Below are 22330 nucleotides of genomic sequence, written 5' to 3' on the forward strand. Positions count from 1 at the left end.
ACTATTCCAATATACCTGGGGAAAGAGATGTATACCAATAAAATGTTTAGTACAGGGTGCTCAGTTATTTAAGCAAGAGCTCTTTAGATTGTTACAAAAAATTAAACACTAGGAAAAAAGAACCATGGCATTTTAAACTTTTGATATCATCATCATTCATTGTCATTTGAAACTCTTCTTATTTAACGGAGAAAAAATAGATTGGGTAAAGTATACTTTAGAATAGTGTCCTAGAAATTATAAGCTTCCACGCTTTGCTAAAGAAAAACCTTTCCTGACACTGATTTATAAAACATTTTGTGATTCAGACTAGTTCCTTTATAAATTCAATTTCAGCTGCCAAAAGCCTGGCAGTTTTGATTTTTCTGCATAAAAATTACTTCCAATAAGGAAAAAAAACATGCATTTTAACATATACTTCTCATTTCTAAATTTCACCAGCATTTTCCCTACAAGAACACATAAGCAGAAAAGTATATATTGTACCGCCTTCTATATCTTTAAACTTTTTTCTCTATGTGACTGTAGGGAAAAAACCCACCAATGTGTCAAGAGCAGCGTAGAAACCAGTTTCATGTCTGTTTAGATAGCTATAATACCACACTGGGTTTGTATATTTAGAACTCCCAATTGAAGCACAGTCACATGACTAAACTGCTTCACTTTTTGGCAATAAGAGAAAGCAAGTCACTAATTTAGAAAAACTGAAATACATTTTGGCACTGGCAATAACATGATCAATCTACAGAGAACGTAATATTTACAGTAAGCACCAACTTTCTGGTCTTACTTGGCACTAGGCAAGAGCCTCCATTTTAGTTCCAACAATTTTAAAAGTGCTATGAGCTGCTACCTTATGAGCAGCAGTGAGTACAAAGTTCCCGCCTGCTACAGTTCCAGTCTTGCATGTGAAGAATGGGCCCAAAGGATCTGCAACTTTAGTTAAGTGTGTAATTGAGAGACATCTGAAAGATGACCCGCTGGTAGAGAAGATCTAAAGTTACATCATTAAATCCAAGTGAGGCTCTGAAGTTAAGCCCTTTCCTATACAGTATATTTTATCCTAGAGGTGAGACTGCTGGCCTTAGGGAATGAGGCCAAGATCAAAACAGCACTGAGGTCCCACTGACAAAATAACATAGTGACTGAGGAGAAACTACCATTTACAAATGGAGTATTGTGCTTGTAAAATGTCCTATGTCTGGTTTGCAGAGAACATTTCAAAACTTCTCTGTTCCAAAAATAAAGCTATCTAAACAAGTCACCCCTTTTCCTATCAGGTAAACCTTTACAACTATCAGTCTGTGTTTTCCCCCAACCTCTTTTCATGAGATAGGTACCAACCAACAGTGCTATAGTGGTATGCAAAATTATGTGCCTTCTCAGTTGGTCCCGTGTTATGCAAATTCAAGTATGGGAATAAAATTGGCTCATGGATTATTTGATGCTTTCTTTATAAAAGAAAAAAATGAGCATGTGCTTTCAACAGAACATCAATAGCTAATTGTTTTCTACAAGAATCAATTTCAAAGTGTAACACCCTGTAGTATATAAAGCTGTATTTTTGTAAATAATGCTGAACTTTATAGATGGCAACAGAATAAGAACTGGCTATCTCTTAGTTTATGGCAGATAAAAACTTCTAGTCAACTATCCTTGTATCATATAGACCACATTTCTTTCTTCCTCTGCAGAGTTAGCATTATATTACTGCACTTATTAATTTGCACGTCATTTTTGTCCCCTTCAGCCTGAGAAAGAATCTAGTGCTTTGCACCTAAACCTGTTTATTTGGAAGCAAGTCCCATACATTTTATCGCAACTTCCTTCCAAGTAATTGTGCTTAGGACCTTGTTATCAAGTAGCTTTTCTTTAGCTGGGTTCATTTGTGGTATCTGAGTTGCTTTGGGTCAATTACAATAACCTCCTGCTTGCTCAAAATATTTCCATTTGCCAGTGTGCCACAGAATCTCTCTTTCTTACAACTTTCTTCTACTTAGATTTGCTTTGGCTCCAAAGTAAAGTAATATCCATCCACACACATATGTTGTAGAAGCATGAGAGAATTAATATTCCCTTTGTAAACAGCAAGATGACATTTTGGAAGCTTTATCTGCTAGACTAGTAGCAGGAATAGAGCTGTGTTTTGAAGCTTCGCAAAGAGTCATCATGCTGGTTCTCATCGACCTCTTCACTCATTAAGGGATCATGTGGTGAACAGTCACTGGAGAAGGGCAGATGTGAGTCATCATACTTGAAGTCATCCTCTGATGCCAGCAGTAGCTCATTCCAGGAAGAGATATCAAGCTTTCCTGCCGTGCCACCATATTCTTCAGGGAGAATTCGCGGTGGAAGGTTGTGATGAAGAGATTGCAAGTCTGACCCATGAAGAAAAAACTGGGAAGAAAAGAACCATTTCAACACCATTCCAATTCAAATTAAACATACAGTATTTTAGAAAAAAAATGATACAACTTCCCTTTTAAGCTTAGACAATGGTTTACAGTATTCCTCAATACTACAAGTCTAATTGACAGCAGCATTTGAGACTAGACTGATATTCTTGAGCATCATAGGACAAAACTGAAAGTCTCACAATCTTTATTAACTTTTAAAGATAATTTCTCTTTAAACTGTCTCAAATTGTTTTAAGCTATATCCTGTTGGATAAGCTTCATTTGGACGAACCATTGAACTCCACGAATAAGCCAAGATTACTACTGTGTGGATGAAAAGAAAATCAGTTCAGATTTGTTCTACTCTCTAGAGAAAGCAAGCTCTATAGAAGACCATTTCCAAAAACTGATGCAGCTTAATATTCACATGTATTATCTCCCTTTTAGAATATCTGTCCCTCCTGGATGTTGCTTAATATACAATGGTATGTGGATTATCTAATGGAGTATTTTTAATCCTTTCCTTTGTTTTGTAAATTGCCTTGAGGGCTTTAGAAATGTATGGTGCACAAACTTGTGTAATAAATATATAACAATACAGCAGTTATATATAGGGGGAAAACAAGACTTCTACTTCATCAATGATTACATAAGCTTCAACTTACATAAATTGTGTCTAATACAATAGCAATAATAAATAAATTATCTCAGTTTCTAACAGGAATATACTCCTTTTGGGGCCTAATCTTTTCACAGGAACAGTTATTAGTCTCCACAGTAGACTAGGATATTTACAGAAATGTATGAAAAGAGAATAAATAATAGATCTTTTCTGACTTTGCTGTGGAGAATTATATTGGGTTTATTTACAAGCTCCAAGTAAAGGAATATCCAAATTTAGCTGCAGATGGATTTAATTTGATTAGCTGCAGTTAAGGTTGAAGTTAAGACCTCAATAGAACAAATGAGGCTTTCTTTCCCAGAGTATATATTTTACTAATTCAAATTAAACATTTTGAATTTTTATTAAAGTCACTTTGCACAGACTGCAGCTTTTTAGAAAAGAACTTAGAAAATAGAGTGGAGGGGACCTTGGAGGTCTTCTAGTCCACCCCCTGCTTGAACAGGAGACCCTATACAATTTCAGCTAAATGATTGTCCAGTCTCCCACATCGCACAGAATATATAAATTTCTCCTGACGTTTAAAATGGAAGAGGAAATTGTGAAAGAACAAATGATAAAATGGGCGCAGAACTTTGGCTATAATATTGAATTAGACAAATGGGAAAAATTTTGGGGAACAAACTTAAAAATGACACTATCAGTTGCATACAAGGAAAACCAGTACAAAATGTTTTAAAGATGGCACCTGGCATCAACAAGGTTGGCTAAAATTTTAACAAACACCTCCCCAAAATGCGAATCAATACACGGAACATATTACCATTTGTGGTGGACCTGTGAGGAGGCTAAAAAATTTTGGAAAAGGATAAAAAATTGGCTGGAGGCAACAACAGGGGTTAAAATAGAATGGAAACCTGAAGTTTTTTTATTAGGAATAATGTCTGCGAAATACAAAAAAGAAATCCAGTATTTAATAATACATATAATTACGGTGGCAAGGATTGCCTTTGCCCAGAAAAGGAAAAACAAATTAACTCCAAGCGAAGATGAAATAATAAGAAAGGTTATGGATTGTGCTGAAATGGACAAACTAAGAAATCCAGGGAAAAGAAACAAGAATCAATGAAGGAATACAACAAAACTCAAAAATAATAGTTATGAGTAAAATAAGAGGGTTAAGAATGGCGAAATCCAAATGAAATATAATAGAAGGGGAAATAATATAAAGTGAGCGGTATCGATTGATAATTGCTATTAGAAAGAACAGGAAGCTCCTGTTCATATTGTATTATGTAAATGTGGTGTACATCTTAAGTTTTGTGTGTGTGTATTTTACATATTTGTAAATTTAAAAAAAATGATTGTCCAGTCTCTTTTTTGAAAGCCTCCAGTGATGGAGCACCCACAACCTCTGAAGGCAACTTGTTCCATTGGTTGATTGCCCTCACCATTAGGAAAGTTCTCCTTAGTTCTAAATTGCTTCTCTCATTGGCTAGTTTCCATCCATTGTTTCTCAATACAATACAATACAATAGCAGAGTTAGAAGGCACCTTGGAGATCTTCTAGTCCAACCCCCTGCCTAGGCAGGAAACCCTATGCAGCTTCAGACAAATGGCTATCCAACATCTTCTTAAAGACTTCCAGCGTTGGGGCATTCACAACTTCTGGAGGCAAGCTGTTCCACTGATTAATTGTTCTAACTGTCAGGAAATTTCTCCTCAGTTCTAAGTTGTTTCTCTCTCTGATTAGTTTCCACCCACTGCTTCTTGTTTTACCCTCAGGTGCCTTGGAGAATAGTTTGACTCCCTCTTCTTTGTGGCAACCCCTGAGATATTGGAACACTGCTATCATGTCTCTCCTGGTCCTTCTTTCAATTAAACTAGACATATCCAGTTCCTGCAACTGTTCTTCATGTTTTAGTCTCCAGTCCCCTAATTATTTTTGTTGCTCTTCTCTGCACTCTTTCTAGAGTCCCCACATCTTTTTTACATTGTGGCGACCAAAACTGAATGCAGTATTCCAAGTGTGATCTCATCTTGCCTTTTGGTACTTTGGAAAATAGTTTGACTTTACAGATTAACAGACTAGGAAGGGACCTTGTAGGTCATCTAGTCCAACCCCCCACCCAAGCAGACCCTACACCATTTTTGACAGATGGCAGTCCAGTCTCTTTCGAAAGCTTCCAGCGATGAATCTCCAACTACTTTTGGAGGCAAGCTTTCCAAAAGCAACTACCTTTCTGGATCAGACTTGCCTCTTAAATCCAATATCCCTATAGCCATGATGGTGAACCTATGGCACATTCTTTTGAGGCCAAGCCTCCGGAGTGAAAAAAAACGGGCCTATAGGCAAACCAGAAGTTCGGGAATGTACTTCCGGTTTGCTCGTGGACCGGTTTTAGCCCTACGGAGTTTTCAGGCGCCTTCAGGAGGCATCCCTGAAGGGTCTGGAGGGCAAAAAACAACCCTATGAACAAACTGGAAGTCACTTCTGGTTTGTCTGTAGGGCCGTTTTTCGTCCTCTGGAGCCTTCAGGGAAGCCTCCTGAAAGTCCCTGAAGGCTCGGGAGGACTAAAATCGACCCTACAAGCAAATCGGAAGTCACTTCCGGCTTGCTAGTAGGCTTGCTTTTTGCCCTCCAGAGCCTTCAAGAAGCCTCTGGAAGGCCCCTAAAGGCTCCGGAGGGCTAAAACTGGCCCTATGAGCAAACTGGAAGTCTGTTCCTAAACTTCCGGTTTGCCCATAGGGCCATTTTTTCACACTCCATTTCAGGAACTTCCCTGAAGCCTCCAGGGTGTGTGTGTGTTTTTGCCCCCCGGCTCCTATAAAGCCTCTGGAGCCTGGGGAGGGTGAAAAAAGCACACCAAAAATGGGGGGGAGCACTGGTCATGCACGCATGCACGCTGGGGGTTGTGCACATTGTATTATGGGTGTGGCATGCCCGTGCACAATCCCCCTGCGCTTCCCCCGCTTTTACCACGCAAGCCAAAAAAGGTTTGCCATCACTGCCCTATAGGAACAAGCTAATAGGTGTTGAAAGCTCATAAGCCATGCATATATCCAAGAGCCCTCCCTAATATCCCCATAGACACTATATATTTCATACAGTTTTATTGAGTACTTACCCTTTTTACTATTTTTTCCTTTAGAAATGGTTTGAGAATAGCAAAAATGCCTTTGAATATGCGAGGTTCATTTATGACATTAACAGCTTTTATTCTAATTGGAAAGCCATCCTAAAAGAAAGAAATGCAATAACGTTTATAAAGATTAGTGTTTAGAAATAATGGTATTGGTTTTCAAAACAAACTCAGTCAGTCTTAATTTGTTTATGTAAAAATATTTTAACCACTATGCTCTGTACACATTTCCACTATAAATTCTGAGTGGGATAGAAACTGTTTGTTTCAGAGAGAAATTCTTGGCAGAATGTGTGTTTCTCAAGAATAACAAAAGATTTTAGCACAAAGCTTTCCTGTACAAATAAGGTATTCCTCCTTTCTTAGTGAAGTCACCACAGGAGGGGCATTTCTCATGTCAACATAAATATTTCCAAATGTATTATGCCATAACATTTTATGGATCATAGTTCATCTAAAACATGAAATATTACCCTAGGTTGGCAGAAGTGGGGTGTGTAGCTCAAGGACAAGGCTTTTAGGATTAATATGTTAAAATACTGTTCAGTAGCTGTCTACATTAATGAGCACCAATCACAAAACTTGTAAAGAATACAATGCATCTATCTCTAAAGAAAATCACTAAAGAAAATGTCCACTAGCATGCATGCAAAAGACACAGAATTTGGCATTCCAATTTTTTTTCATGTAGAATGCAACTGAAAAGCATATATATATGCTTTTATATATATATATATATATATATATATATATATATATATATATATATATATATATATATATATATATATATATATATATGTGTCACAACCCCTGGTAAGCCCCAATTATGGGAGGAAGCTAACTGCCTCCAACATCTGTCAATCGGCTCGTCACAAGAGTCCATCACAACAGAAACCCAATATTTTTACTGTTGCCTTTTGTTATATTTGTGTTTTTATTTGTGCTGATAAATAAATAAAGGGAGACTAGTATAGATCTATTTCAAGCTATTTAGCTCTCATCAGCTAGCCACACCCTTAGGCAGTTAGCTTCCTCCCATAATTGGGGCTTACCAGGGGTTGTGACACTAATATATACCTTCTTCCCTGGCTTCAGCTGATAAGGAGGAGACCTGTGGCTTGATGGCTAAGACGTTTGCCTAAGATGCAATACAGCACAGGTTCGAATCCCAGTAAGGGTGTGGCTAGCTGATGAGAGCTAAATTACAGACAATATATATATGTAGCACTTGCTTACTAACTGCCTCACTTAGTGACCAAAGTTAAGACACTATTAAAAACAGCTCTGTGACCAATTCTTGCATTTATGACAATGGTGATATCCCACAGTCACATAATCACCATTTGTGTGCTTCACAATTGGCTTATGGGAGAATGTGAAAGTAAAATTGCAAATTGCTGTCACGTGATGTCTCGCTTAATGGGCACCGTGATTTACGTAACAGCCAAATGAGAAGTAAGGATGGAAGTCTGTCGCAGTAATGATTTCCCACTTAATAACCACATTGCTTAACAATAGAATTGTCGGTCTCAATTATGGTTGCTAAGTGTGGATTGCCTCTAGTTTAGCAACCACAATTTAAGTTTTGAACTATAAGCAGAGATTGTCTCTTACAATAAACATGAATTATATCTGCACTATTTATTGGTAAATTGGAAGCTCCATGTGCCTAAGACTTGACAGGGGATATTGTTCTGAGTGGAACCAATTGGAAAAAAAGTTCTGGGTATGGACTTTCCCCAGACACTGTTCTATAGCAATAGCACTTAGACTTATATACTGCTTCACAGTGCTTTGACAGCCTTCTCTAAACTGTTTATACAGAGTCAGCCTATTGCCCCCAATAATCTGGGTCCCCCTTTTACCCACCTTGGAAGGATGGCAGGCTGAGTCAACCTTGAGCTGGTGAGATTTGAACTGCCAAACTGCAGCTAGCAGTCAGCTGAAGTAGCCTACAGTGCTGCACTCTATCCACTGCGCCATCTTGGCTCTTATATCCAATATCCAATTCACACTCATAACTGCAAGGATTAATTAATTAACACAACACTAGGGTCAGCTCCAAGATGGGTTGCTTTCCATTTTGTGGAGGACTTTTTCTCACGACAGAACATTCACCTGGAAGCCAGCCTAACACTGGTTCAGAGGGAAGTTAGTGATTGGAAAAGCTTCAAGTGCTGCAGAACAATTCTCTCCCATCCGGCCACGGGCTCTGTGCCTCCAAAGCCATTTCTTGTTTGCCTGATGGGGAGGGGGGAGGGGGATTAGGAATAGCAATAGGAGATGTGTGAAAAGTATGCTAATCTGGTCCTGATCCTAAGGCCAACTGCAAGCCAGGGCATCATTGCTGCAGCAGGCAATATCAGGCATAGGATCAAAGAGGGCATGGGGATTGGAAAGCTACTGCCAAAAGATGGGTGGGGAGAGAAGGTGAGAGAGAAAGGTAAGAGTCTGGTTTGTGTCCTACACATCTCTTTGCTTCTTGATCTCCAGGAGGCACTCTTGGTCTCATCACTGTGTCCCTGGAGTACTTCTCATTGGGGAAATCCTTGGCTTTTCCTGAGGTCCAGCTCCCACCTTCTACCTACAATTGAGGAGGTGAGCTTTTCATCTATTCTTAAGAGAAAGGGCTTAGAGCCGAGGTGGCGCAGTGGTTAGAATGCAGTACTGCAGGCAACTTCAGCTGCTGCTGCTGCAGTTTGACAGTTCAACTCTCTCACCAGGCTCAACAATGACTTAGCCTTCTATCCTTCTGAGGTCAGTAAAATGAGGACCCAGATTGTTGGGGGCAATATGTAGATGCTGTAAACTGCTTAGAGAGGGCTGTAAAAGCACTATGAAGTGGTATGTAAGTCTAAGTGCTATTGCTATTAGCCAGTCTGTCTCACAGATGAATGCGTAAGGACAGAAGTGTCTGGGTTCAGCACTTCTGGTTTGCTCAGCCATTTTGTTAATAAATGACCGTAGGCTCCAAAGGTGAGAGAAAATGGAGTGGGAGAGAATGGAATCTGCATCAGGCACTGCTAGTCGGAATCTTGCTCAATCTTAAGCAACAGAAACCAAAGCAATGAAATAAAGTCGACCAGCACACAAAGAACAGTGTGCAGGCACGCACCCACAACCATAAGAACAGTAGTCAAACAGTCATTACATCAAATTATTAAGTAAATCCACCTTTTCCTTATGCAGGTAGTTCTTGACTTACAACAGTTCATTTAGTGACTGTTTGAAGTACAATGGCTTTGAAAAAAGTGACTTCTGACCATGTTTCACACTTATGACCATTGCAGCATCTCCATGGTCAGGTGATTTACATTTGGATGCTTGACAACTGACTCACATTCATGCTAGTTGCAGTGTCCCAGACTCATGTGTCCCATTTTGCAACCTTCTGACAAGGAAAGTTTGATGGGGAAACCAGATTCACTTAACAATTGTGAAACTAATTTTAGAACTGCAGTGATTCACTTAACAACTGTGGTGAGAAATGGGGCAAAACTCACTTAACAAATTTCTCACCTAGCAACGTAAATTTTGGGCTCAACTGTGGTCACAAGTTGAGGACACCTATACTGGAAACTGTTGTTTTGCTACCTGAGAGCAGCAATTGCCTCAAGGATGTAAGGAAAGCCCATCATCAGGAATGTGGGGAAGGGCCTACTAATACCTAATTCTTAATAATCAATTACCTTGATTTTGGCTTTCGACAAACTTACAAAGGAGAGTGGCATAATATTCACTATACACTCTGTGTATATAGCACAGCCTCCAAAGTCGATAGACTTAAATGTTTTGTCTAATAGACTGCCATCCAATTAGTGCTTTTGCTATCAACGGGAAGCTTACCTAACACACTCATCAATCTTTTAACTGCAACTCTGCCCAGGAACAATGTAAATCTTACTCTTGAAAGTCGGCAGAAGTATGAGAATGCAGAAAACCAACCCTCCATATTCATAGCAAAATAGGCACTTGCTGCAACTGCAGCTACTATGAAACAATGCATTACTAAACAACTTCTTCCCTGTATCAAAGCCAGTAAAAGAATACTAGTTTCAATTTATGTCTGCCACATTATGTAAGGCTAAAACTAATAAGTTAGATTTTTTTTTTTTGTATTAAATGTTTATTCATTTTCATTTTCAATTTTGTACATTCACTTATATACGGGATATTTGCAATAATAATAATATAATAGTAAGAAAAAAAAAAACCCCAACCTAAACACAACTCATAAACCCAACCTATCGCTTTTCATACACCCTTCTTCTCCCCCTCCAACTTTCCTTTCTCCCTCCAACGATCACCCCTCCTACTTCCCTTTCCCCTCCTATCTTCCTTTCTTGCCTTCCTCACCCTCCTTCCCCTCTCATCCTCCTTACATTCCCCTCTTCCTCCCTCCTTACTTCTCCCTCTTCCTTTCCTCTACTTCTCACTATGGTGCATTTCTCTATTCCTTACGCCAAAAGAAAAAAGAAAGGAAAAAAGCAATAAGAAAAAAAAGAGGAAAAATAAAAGAAAAGATAAGGAACAAACAGTATACAAGTGTATTCTTCTATTCTATATATTGAAACTATATCTCCACCCACCCACCCACCCCCAATGAACCCCCCTCCCTAACCCCCTCGACTTCCCAGGTCACACACCCGGCACAGTTCAGTACATTCACCTTCAAAATATCTTATTAACAATAATAATGAAAATAAAATAAAAAGAACACTCCGAAAAAGAAAAAAAGAAAAACAAAAAAGTAAATAAAAAAAAATTGAAAAATCTTTTGCATTATGCTCAGCCTCCCATCATTCTTAAAATTTAAACAGTGTGAATCATTCCATTTATATTTTGTCCTCGTCCCTTACTTCTTTGATATTTACCCCCATCTTCCTGTAGACTCTCCAGATAGCCTTTCTTAACCTTATATTCAAATATTAGTTTATACAAAAATCAATTTATCTTCATACTTTCGCTACTTATCTTCCTATCCTTCGTTTCACGTCTCCATTCCTCCCAAGCCCAAATTGCATAAGATTAGGATCTCGCTCTTCACTCTAAAATCCTGAGCTTTTTATGTATACTTCAAACATGTAAATTCGTAAAATGTGTGCCCAAAATCCATACCAGTTCGTTCAATCCCAAGATCCCTTCATCAATATCCCGCTCCACCTTCCTTTCTGCCCCACTCTTCCCAACTCCATTCATCCCAAACCGCAATTCAAATAAATCTTAGTCCCCGCTTTCCTCACAGAAAACACTTCATGTGCAGTTTGGATTGAAATTCAAATAAGTCTTGTAAAAGTCCCGTATAATATCTGTCTAGAATAAGCAATGCTTCTTTCCATTCCTCATCAGTACACAGCTTTACCATTTCATACCAAACAGAAATCCTAAAGTTTTAATCAGTCCAAAAGCTTAGAAAGTATTTTAAAGACGTCGCTGGGTCTATATTCTTTACTCTTCTGCCCTTCCGGAAAGAAAGGCAACCCTCTGCCTTATAACCACGTGTCCCGCTGCTTTGAAAATATGACTGAATCCTCAGTTTCCGCTCTTCTGCCTCTCCAGTAGGGGGAGAACAACTCCCTCCTTCTTGTAACCAAGTGACTTGCTGCTTATCTTTCCTTCACCTTGTCCTTCCGCGTTTCCAAGTGAGTCAAGAAGCCCCGCCTTCAGAGTTTTATAATAAAAGTCCCGAGCTTCCGAAACAGAATTAATACGAAATCTTTGATTTTCAAATGTAACTGTGATTCCAACTGGAGCTTCCCATTTATACTTTATTTGACGATTTCTAAGTTCTTGGGTTAAAAAAGTATAACCTCCTCCTTGCTTGCAGCATCTGGAGCGGGATCTCTTTAAAGACAAACAAATCATGGCCATCGATTCGGAGCCTGTTATTGTAAAATTTTTGAGTAATCGCATTTCTGGATTCTCTTGTGAAAAAGTATATAATTATGTCTCTTGGAAGCTGTCGTTGCTCTGCTACACGCGAATTCTGGCGATAGATTTTTCAAATATTCCAATCAAAATTGAGTCCCGGACCTCCCACCGCTTGGCTGAAAGCTTCTACAAACGTCTGTTTCAAGTTCTCTCCTTTCTTTTCGGGCAGTCCTCTAACTCTTATTGCAGACGCCTTTCTGTTATAATTTATCATTGTAAGTTGTGTTTGAGTATCTGTAATCTCTTGTTGTAATGCTTGGATATTAGAAGTCAAATTAAAATTAGCCCCCTCCAAAGTTTCCAATTTCGTCTCCATTTCTTCAATATAATCTGTTAAAGTAGACGTGACTTCAAACATATTCGCATTTATCTGGGCAATTTTGGTCTGTATTTTATCGCATAAATCCAACACAAATTCTTTAATTTCTTTTCTAAAGTCATTAATTATTTGAAAGAGAAGCTCCTGTGTCAAAGAATCTCCAGTAGATGGCGTAGGAGACAAAGGCAGCGATTTGGTAACAAGTTCTTTAAGCACGAGGGGGGAGGATTTTTTTGCCTGTTTAGACCTGGGAGACATTATAGATAAAATCTGAGAATAGACAGATAAACAGTGTCTTCAGCTGGTCAGTTCTCCATAAATTATTTGTAGATTTTGCTCATTAATGAGTAGCGGTCTCCGGGGAAATAAAGCCAGTTAATTACGTCATCAATCACCAACACAGTAAAAACGCCATTTTGTATCCCAATTGCGCAGAGAAGTTCAAAGGAAGAACAAGGCTGGTGTTTAGTTAGTTAAAAAAAAAAAAAAGCACATCACAGAAGTGAGACCCGCTCGTATTATCTTAAAAACAATTTATCATTGTCCTGAGTGTGGGAGTCGGCTGTCTAGGGCTGCAAAAAGGCAGCTGCGAAGAACTGGCTGGAGATAAGAGCTCAGTTACGCTGGATCTATTCTCTGTTCGCAGCCCAAAAAAAAAGGAAAAGGGCTGTGAACTACGAATAAATCCTAACACCTGAGCTTCTGCCTGTCCCTTTCTGCCAGAAAGGGATGATATCTATTGATCTTAATTAGATATCTGTATCCAGAACTCTAAGAGGGGCTCCGTTGAGCTCCTCGGCGACAGGCTCCTCCCACAGGAAGTATGATTTTTTTCATACTAACAACATTCTTATCTATATTAAACTGACCAATATTGTTTCCTCATTACCTCCTATCTACTATTTGGTATTTCCTAGGTATTTCCTAAGAGTTTAAAATGTTTTTTTTAAAGACAAAATTACAGACAACCCCCAGATAAAACACATTACTTATGCTTCACTCTTTAGTTGAAATTTGATTTGATTTTGATTTTGATTTGATTTTATTGACATTTGTAGGCCGCCCTTTTCCCTGAGGGGACTCAGGGCGGCTCACATAAAATCAGGGAGGGGGAAATGCAAACAATGACATAGACACATGTAATAAAAACAATAGGCAACATGCATTCATCATTCGGGAGGGGCAACTATCTCTGTCCCCAGGCCTGACGGGCTAGCCAGTTCTTCAAGGCTGTGCGGAAGGCCTGGACGGTGGTGAGGGTACGAATCTCCACGGGGAGTTCGTTCCAAAGGGTCGGGGCTACTACTGAGTAGGCCCTCCTCCTTGTGGTTGCCAGCCGACACTGGCTGGCCGATGGAATACGGAGGAGGCCCAATCTGTGTGATCTAATTGGTCGCAGGGAGGTAATTGGCAGAAGGCGGTCTCTCAAGTATCCAGATCCACTACCATGCAGGGCTTTATGGGTGACTAATAGCACCTTGAAGCGCATCCGGAAATCGACAGGTAGCCAGCGCAGCTCGCGGAGGATAGGTGTTATGTGGGTGAACCGCGGTGCACCCACAATCGCTCGCGCGGCCGCGTTCTGTACCAGCTAAAGACGCCGGATGCTCTTCAAGGGCAGCCCCATGTAGAGCACATTGCAGTATTCCAGCCTAGAGGTCACAAGGGCCCGAGTGACTGTTGTGAGTGCCTCCCGATTCAGGTAGGGTCGCAACTGGCGCACCAGGCGAACCTGGGCGAATGCCCCCCTAGCCACAGCCGTTAGGTGGTGGTCAAACGATAGCTGTGGATCTAGGAGGACTCCCAAGTTGCGAACCCTCTCTGAGGGGTATAGAATTTGACCCCCCAGCCTGAGAGATGGAATATTGGTGGAATCTTTGGGAGGGAAACACAGCAGCCACTCGGTCTTTTCTGGGTTGAGCACAAGCTTGTTAGCCCGCATCCAGTCCATAACAGCCTCCAGGCCTCGGTTCATCACGTCTGCCGCTTCATTGAGTTGGCACGGGGCGGACAGATACAGTTGAGTATCGTCCGCATATTGATGGTATCTGATCCCGTGCCTGCGGATGATCTCTCCCAGCGGTTTCATGTAGATGTTGAATAGTAGGGGGGATAAGACCGAGCCCTGAGGCACCCCATATGTTAGGGGCCTAGGGGACGATCTCTGCCCCCCCACTAACACCGACTGCGACCTGTCCGAGAGGTAGGAAGAGAACCACCGCAGTACGGTGCCTCCCACTCCCACCTCCCGCAGTCGTCGCAGAAGGATACCATGGTCGATGGTATCGAAAGCCGCTGAGAGGTCAAGGAGAACCAGGATGGAGGAAAATCCTCCATCTCTGGCTCTCCAAAGATCATCGGTCAATGCGACCAAAGCGGTTTCTGTGCTGTAACCGGGTCTGAAGCCTGACTGGAAGGGGTCAAGATAGTTTGCTTCCTCCAAGGACCGCTGGAGCTGGTCAATTTATTTATTAAATCACCATACTTGAGGCTAGTCAGCTTTTCTTACAATACTTAAAATGTTAGACATCTAGCTACACATCGATTTATAAAAATGGGGACCAGGCTTAGAAGGAGTGCAATTATAGCTTATATTTTAGATTAAAAAGTCACAGGAAGAAACGGAACTGTTCATCAGCAATTTATTTAAAATATTTTACAGGAGTTATTGGGTTTATTTGGCCTCAAGCTTAAAGGCCTTTTTTCCTTTTTGTCAGCACCAAGCAAACAATCACACAGAGAACTAGAAGTTTTCTACCCAGTTAAAACTCTCAAAGCTGTCATATCTACTTTTGGGTGAAAATATATAGACAGACAGAAATGTTAGGCAGCAGAGGATATTGGAAGTCAGTAATGTTGTTAGATTGCTCAGTGCAATGGATGTGGTACGCCAGGCCTGTCAAACTCCCGGCCTCTGGCCGGATGCATCGCATACTAGTCACACCCACACCTGGTTTAGCGAAGGAGGAAAAAGTTCCAATACATCACATGTCACTTCTGTAACGACATGTTTGACAGCCCTGTGAATCCAGGCACAGCAGGAGGAGAAATCTGCAGTGGAAAACCTGATAGCAAACAAGCCCTGAGATCTACAGAACGAATTGGCTCATGGAAAAAACTTCTAGATTTGGACAGGACAGAGCAGGCGTCAGTGAGAACAGCTTGCCAAAGGCCCTGAAATTCCAAGAAGCTCAAGAAAGACTTATTTTTCCCTTTTCCATTCTTCTCTGTAGCGTAAAAGCAAGCCACAAAAGGGAAAGTAAAGAAGAGCCTATCAGAGCACAAGAAAGACAACACAATAAGGCAATCAGGAAACTTCAAAGGCTCCATACAGAAATGTCTTTATAGCTCTCAGAGCTGTCATATCTACCTTTGGGTGAAAATATATAGACAGACAGAAATGTCAATGGCAATTATATAAATAATCAGAAATTATTTATCTAAAAGCCATGTTAAAAAAAAAAACCTCATAGTAATTCATAGAAGAAAAGTGTGCCTGGAAAGCTTCTGTTCTTTTTTCCAACATCTATTATTGGAACCACAAATATTAACTTTGTAATATTTCCCTTGCAAAAAATGACCAAAGCATTTATATTTTGCATTATTTCCCCCACTCTCCGCAAAAGGTCCTGATTTGCACCACTGAGAATCAGAAGAATCAATAATTTATATTGAATATTTTTCCTTTAATGGTTTAAATCTTACCTGGAGTATTCCAACCATTTTTTTCGCTATGAAGGGGCCAAAGTGAGATGCCTTAGATAAACCGAGCCCTTTGTAGTCTGCAAGAATTACAATTCCATTCACTTGGGTCTCCTCAGACTGAATGAGTTTTTCTAATGTCAAGTACATGGCACGAACGTTTTCGGTAATTGGATAATTACTTGGTGTCCATTTGTCTATGATTAATAAGACAGAGACAGAAGTTAAAAGTTAAAAGAAAAACAAAGTACATTACCAACCTGAATGTTTTAACAATTATTAATAATCCTGTAAAAATCTTTTTCTAAGCTCCCATTACCTCTTATTTCAGAAAAATCCTGCTGTTTTAAGAAACATAATTAAACAGTCACATTGGACAAACCTTTCATGGTTGGACTCCTAAGATCAAACTGAATTAATACTTAAATGAATGCTGAGATTTGCAGTCCTATACAAATATACAAAGATTATACAAATAATCCTCAGAACAATAATCTTTTAGAATTATATTACTTAATTAAACACTAGTAAACAAAATTATGTTAATTGAAGATATAGTAATATGTACTGATATATTTATTGAACAGGTGTGGGGAAAATAGGAGGACAGAATGGCACATATAGTACCTTGACTGTACAAAATAAAGACAGGCTATCAAATAAACAAACAAACAATATAAAGTGGGCATAAATCAAATAAATAAGAAAGCAAACAAAAGATTCATCCATCTTAAAAAGTTAATCATACCTGGGCGAATACAGAGAACATGGCGTCCTTCATTATCTAAATGAGAAAGCACAGTGACAAAGCCAGATTCCAAGACAGCCTTTATAGCAGATGGCTTCAGATTTGTAAAAACCTCAGGCCAACTTCTCCTACAGCAATGATAGTTCACAAGAAGCTGAAGCGCCCGATCATAATCAAATTTCCTTGCTCTAAGGAACCTAAGCAAGAAAGCATCATCTAGGCATGTCCCCAGATTAGGATAATCTTTGCACACCATGTCTCTGAGGGCTTGAACATCTCGAAGCCGCCACTCGGGTTTTTCCTGCAGCTCTTCACGTGCTTTGGCAATAAGCTCAGCAGACAGGGTACACACATATGTTTTCTGCACTGGCAGGATCTCAATTCCTGACAGAGATCCCTCAGAGGGACTTCTAACGGTGCCATCACTATCTCCTGACATTGGTTAGAGAAATATCTGGGGGGAAAAACGTGACAAAATGCAGACAAAGAAAAATGACCAAGCTGATCACCAACTTTTACAAATAGATTTTTGGACAGTAGTAAACTATTGTGCTAATGTGGATATATTTAGATGTGTCAAATAGCAGATAATTCCCATTTTCCAGTAATAATATTTAACAGCAAACTTAATTATACACAATTATGAGAAAACGTGGGATAAACATGATCACATGATCATGGGAAAATTTATCTCCTAAATTCTCAACTGCTCAGAATATTTGGATTGGTACTTATGGGAATTGACAATTTACCATTCCAAGCAATGTAAGGCTTATACTAAACAAACAATTTCTAATTAAAGGAATTCTTGCAATTTATGACTCTACGACAACCCTGTACATGAGTTTGGTTTTCAAATGAACATCCATGAAATACATGCTGCAAGCACATCACTTTGGCAACTCTTGTTTCTAATTCGGTTGATTAGATTACCCAGAGATTATTACTTTTGTTAATAATTCCTTCTGCTTAATTTCAAAAGGGATTTCTAAACTGAACGTTGCAGTTCAACTGCTTATCTTAAAGCAATCAAAAAGTGAATATCTCACTTCTCCAACACTTTGACTTATATTATACACATCTGCAGATCACATAGGACATGGGGGGGGAGGCAAATATTTCAGCAGCAGCTTCTGGAAATTTCAGCTGTCAGCAATCTTTCCTGACATTAACAGCCTGGGGTTTCTTAGAATGTCCACACTCTGCTATAGTGATATTTGAAAGCTGCTGGCAATAGCAATAGCAGTTAGACTTATATACCGCTTCATAGGGCTTTCAGCCCTCTCTAAGTGGTTTACAGAGTCAGCATATTGCCCCCAACAACAATCCGGGTCCTCATTTTACCTACCTCGGAAGGATGGAAGGCTGAGTCAACCCTGAGCTGGTGAGATTTGAACAGCCGAACTACAGAACTGCAGTCAGCTGAAGTAGCCTGCAGTGCTGCATTTAACCATTTGAAGAAAGGTGAATTGCACAATCTATGCTTGCACTTTGCTCCAAAATGGGTGTATCTGTCTCTCTTGAAAATTGCTTAGTCGGATGAGGCCAAAAAACCTCTGATTGATTGATTCATTCTCATTCTGTATGTATGTATGTATGTATGTATGTATGCGTGTGTATGTGTGTGTGTGTATGTTGCCCCTTCATGGATTACTGCCTTGTCGTGGCAAAGGCGATTGAATAGTTTACTAAAGCTATAACATATATATATACACATACATACGTACATACATATATACACTGTTGATGACAGATGCCTATCACAACCTCCGACGCTGACCAAATCCAAACTGTGCTGATCCATGTGATGTGAAAAGATGTCTGTGATGTTTCTCTTCTCTCAGTGCATTTCAGAAAAGACAGTTCAGTCTAATGGTTAAGGCATAGGTTTTAAAGCAGAAGATTGAGACATCAAGCAGGGGAAGTTAGTTTGGTTGTGGATGCGCAGAGGGAAGCCAGTTGGGCGACTTAGCAGGGGAAGCCAGTTGGGTGACTTTGGGCTTTCAGTCACTCTTTCTAAGCCCAACCCATCTCACTCACTGGTGGTTGTTGTTGTTTGGGGGGAAATAGGAGAAGGAAGGTGTGTTGGGATATGTCCTCACCGCCTTGGGCTGTTGGTAAAAACGATACAAATAAATAAAATAAAATCTCCTAGCTAGCCACTGAGCGAGGGGAATCTCCCTGCGCTTCCATAGTCTTAATAGAATGGAAGAAAGCAGCCACGCCTAACACTTCCCCTCACCCCAAATTATTCATACGCTGCCAAAAACAGAGCAAAAGAGGGGGGGGGGAAGCCATCCCTCCAATTAGTTGGATTTTTGAACCGGTTGATTTCGGCATCCAAAACTAAGCGCCATTGAACTCAATAGGATGCCTGCTAAGTACATCTCCCCAGGACGCGGCTGCAATGAATTCCGTACTTCGACTGTCACCTGCTTCCTAGGTGACGAAACCCATCCCGACGTCCCAGGCGCAACAGGAACGACCCACAGTTGCGCATCCACAACGAAACTAACAACCGCCCGTGCAATGCCCGACACTCACCAAAACACCAACTAACGGGAAGAGACTGTTTCCAGGAGAACCGGGTCATAACCCGGAAACGCTTCGGTCAGCCTCACCGAGGCTTTTTCCTGTCGAGGAGAGAAGGGGGGAGGAAGGAAGAGTGAGCATGCGTGGGATTTCTCGGGCGAAGCACCACCCACCAAAGATCGTAATCTCTACAGCAGAAGTCTTCAAACTTGGCAACTTTAAGACTTGTTGACTTCAACTCCCAGAATTCTCCAGCTCGCAAAGCTCCACAAGTCTTAAAGTTCCCAAGTTTGGGGATTCCTGTTCTATAGGTTTAAAGTGTCTGTGGAGATTTTCAGTCATCCAGGTCGTGATTGTCCCAAAGGTGCTTTTTTTCAAGAGGCAGCTGGACTTTCTGGGGTTTTTTTCTCTGAAGATGTTTCACTTCCCATCCAAGAAATTAAGCGAAGCTGAAGAAGCTTCTTGGATGAGAAGCAAAATGTCTTCAAAGAAAAACCAGAAAGTTTAGTTGAAAAAAAATGCATCTTTGGCATATAGGTTTAAACCTGTAATTCCGGTTCACAGTGTCAACACTTAGACGTGGTGGCTAGGAGAGGTAGAATAAAGCAGAGAGGGGAAAGGTTTTTATTGAGACCAAACTTCTTGCTATAGGGGGGAAAGTTTATGCAAAAAAGACAAACAATAAACCAACTGCTAAAGAGCTTGACTGAAAAGCCAATTGAGTCCTTCCATCGAAGTACGAATTATAAGAGACGTATAAGAATTGATACCTGACTGAGGTTGTGCCTTTATGCTGTAGGAAGTTATCACCCAGCCCCCACCCAGAAAAATGAAATATTCTAGGAAATATTGAAAAGGCAGACTATTACATTTCCCTGGACGTGAAAAGGGAAAAACATTTTTTAAAGACAGAGTAGCTCCCTGCAGCTTCCTGCCCCCACCCTCTTTGTCAATGGGCCATTAAGAAGGCCAAGCCAGTCCCTTTACATAATAAAGAGTTCTCCCCTTCAGCTCCATGATGATGGGATTAAGGCATGATTAGCCTTTACCCACTCACCACATGGCATCTGAGAACGCAACCAAACCTGGATTCAAAACACAGCTGAGAAAGTTGCCCCTGTGACCCCATGGGAGTCTGACAACCAATCAGAATACATTTCTTATACAAGAACAGGAAATAGGTGGGGCTGAACAGATGATAAAAAGCTCAGCAAGCCCCTTCCTCGGCCTTCTCCACCAACATTGAAGCATGTGATTACCTTTTCTGTTCAGGACTCAAGCCATGTGGTCCTGTCCACCATTAAACCATCTTTCCAAGCAGCCTCCATGTTTCCAGTGTCTTTTCTCCCACTTGGAGCCGAACCCAGAAGGACATTTCTTTCAACAATGCATTAATCAAAATCTGCCCGTATTTACGCAGCACAATGTGAATAGCAAACCAATTAATCACATTTTCTCCCAAGGTGATGAATTTTTATAGTTCAGTGTCTGTTAGCTCCTTTAACCACGAATAAACTGACATGCAATTAAAGGTTATAGTGTATTTTTAACACTGATATAAAATAATATGGAGGCTTTGGGATCTTGTTGACCTATACAACTCTCAGAAAGTTATTTTTAATGGTTTTGATGGAATGGCTGAAAGAATTTAATGGTTTAGCTTGAAGGATTTTATATATAATCATGCACTACATCTCTCTGTAGGTATGCATAAAGAAATATCGGAGTTCATTTTTCAAAAATAGAAATCTATGAAAGAGGAATACTTATTTTTACTGCTACTGTTACTACATGTCCTTGAATTACAACCACAATTGAGCCCAAAATTTCCATTGCTAAGTAAGACAGTTGTTAAGCAAATTTTGCTCCATTTTATTTTATGAATTTTTTTGCCACGGTTGTTAAATGAATCACTGCATTTGTAAAGTTAGTAACATAGTTTTTAAGTGAATCTGGCTTCCCCAAAGACACTGCAATCATCATAAATATGAGTCAGTTGCCAAGCATCCAAATGTTGACCATGCTCAAGCTGAAGGAGCTTCTTGGATGAGAAACGAAACGTCTTCTCAAAAAAAACAAAAACAGAAAGTCCAATTGCCGCTTGAAAAAAGCACCTTTGGGACAACCATGACTGGATGACTGAAAATCTCCATAGACTGAATGGTAATCCAAATTGTTCAGACTCTATCCAAAATATTATCTCCAGTCCCAGGTAATACAACTTAAGAAGATTGTGGAAAAACTGGAACTGAATCCTAAGAAAAGAGATTGAATGAGATTGGTATGTTTATATTTGATAAAAAAATGACAGATCAGAGCATCCGTAGCAAGGGGGGGTTAATAGAGGTCAGGACTTTCTCATTCTCACACTCCACTTTTTTGATTCCCTATGTGGATACTCCTACAGAGCAGTGGTGAGTTTCCAAATTTTTTACTACCGGTTCGCTCGCATGCTCTTGCGCACTCGTGTGCATGTCGCTATTACTGGTTCGCCCGATTTGGGCTGAACAGGGAGCAACCCACCTCTGCTACAGAGGGAAAATATGATACCACCTTTCAAATATTAGAAAAAATGTCCCATAGAAGAACGCGTTCTTTCTTGCCTGCATTAGGATAATGAAGGTAAGTACAGAAAAGTAAATTCTAACTGAATGTTGGAGTAAACTTTGTAATGGGAAGAGCAGTGTGAGTGCAAACAAGCTTGCAATCATCTCTCAAGAAAGTTTAATCTAGATACTTGCACTGAGCAGGAGTTTGGAGTCAGTGACCTAAATGACCCTTCCAACTTGTGGAAAATTGGGGATGGTTTACATGTTGTTTAACAAGTGATTGCTTAGCAACTGTTTCAAGCTATCACAAAAAATCTCCAGAGCTACTTACAACCTGGTTTTGGAGTTCCAACAGGGGAACACACACACACGCACACACACACAC

General features: G+C 40.1%; 1 protein-coding gene across 5 annotated transcripts; it reads right to left on the minus strand.

The window, feature by feature from the left end:
* Positions 1 to 1877: 1877 nt before the first annotated feature.
* TTPAL (alpha tocopherol transfer protein like) lies at positions 1878 to 19516 on the minus strand. 5 transcript variants are annotated; one of them, XM_032218228.1, is made up of 5 exons: positions 19409 to 19516; positions 16865 to 17318; positions 16120 to 16313; positions 6147 to 6257; positions 1878 to 2397 (listed from the first exon to the last, which is right to left on the minus strand). In XM_032218228.1, the coding sequence occupies exons 2-5, from the start codon at positions 17301 to 17303 to the stop codon at positions 2122 to 2124; spliced, it is 1020 nt and encodes a 339-aa protein (XP_032074119.1). In that variant the 5' UTR covers positions 17304 to 17318; positions 19409 to 19516; the 3' UTR covers positions 1878 to 2121. The 5 variants fall into 5 exon arrangements, with proteins under 5 accessions (XP_032074119.1, XP_032074121.1, XP_032074117.1 ...); XM_032218230.1 differs by lacking the exon at positions 19409 to 19516 and adding an exon at positions 19285 to 19402; XM_032218226.1 differs by lacking the exon at positions 19409 to 19516 and adding an exon at positions 18596 to 19402.
* Between the last annotated feature and the right edge of the window lie 2814 nt (positions 19517 to 22330).

Source organism: Thamnophis elegans, chromosome 5 (genome assembly GCF_009769535.1).
Source record: "Thamnophis elegans isolate rThaEle1 chromosome 5, rThaEle1.pri, whole genome shotgun sequence".
Classification (NCBI taxonomy): Eukaryota; Metazoa; Chordata; class Lepidosauria; order Squamata; family Colubridae; genus Thamnophis; species Thamnophis elegans.

Coding starts and splice junctions, on each gene's coding strand:
- TTPAL (XM_032218228.1), bottom strand. CDS start 17,303: ATGTCAGGAGATAGTGATGGCACCGTTAGAAGTCCCTCTGAGGGATCT. Junction 16,314..16,864: donor TGTTCTCTGTATTCGCCCAG/GTATGATTAACT, acceptor TATTAATCATAG/ACAAATGGACACCAAGTAAT. Junction 2,398..6,146: donor AGGAAAAAATAGTAAAAAGG/GTAAGTACTCAA, acceptor TTTTCTTCCCAG/TTTTTTCTTCATGGGTCAGA.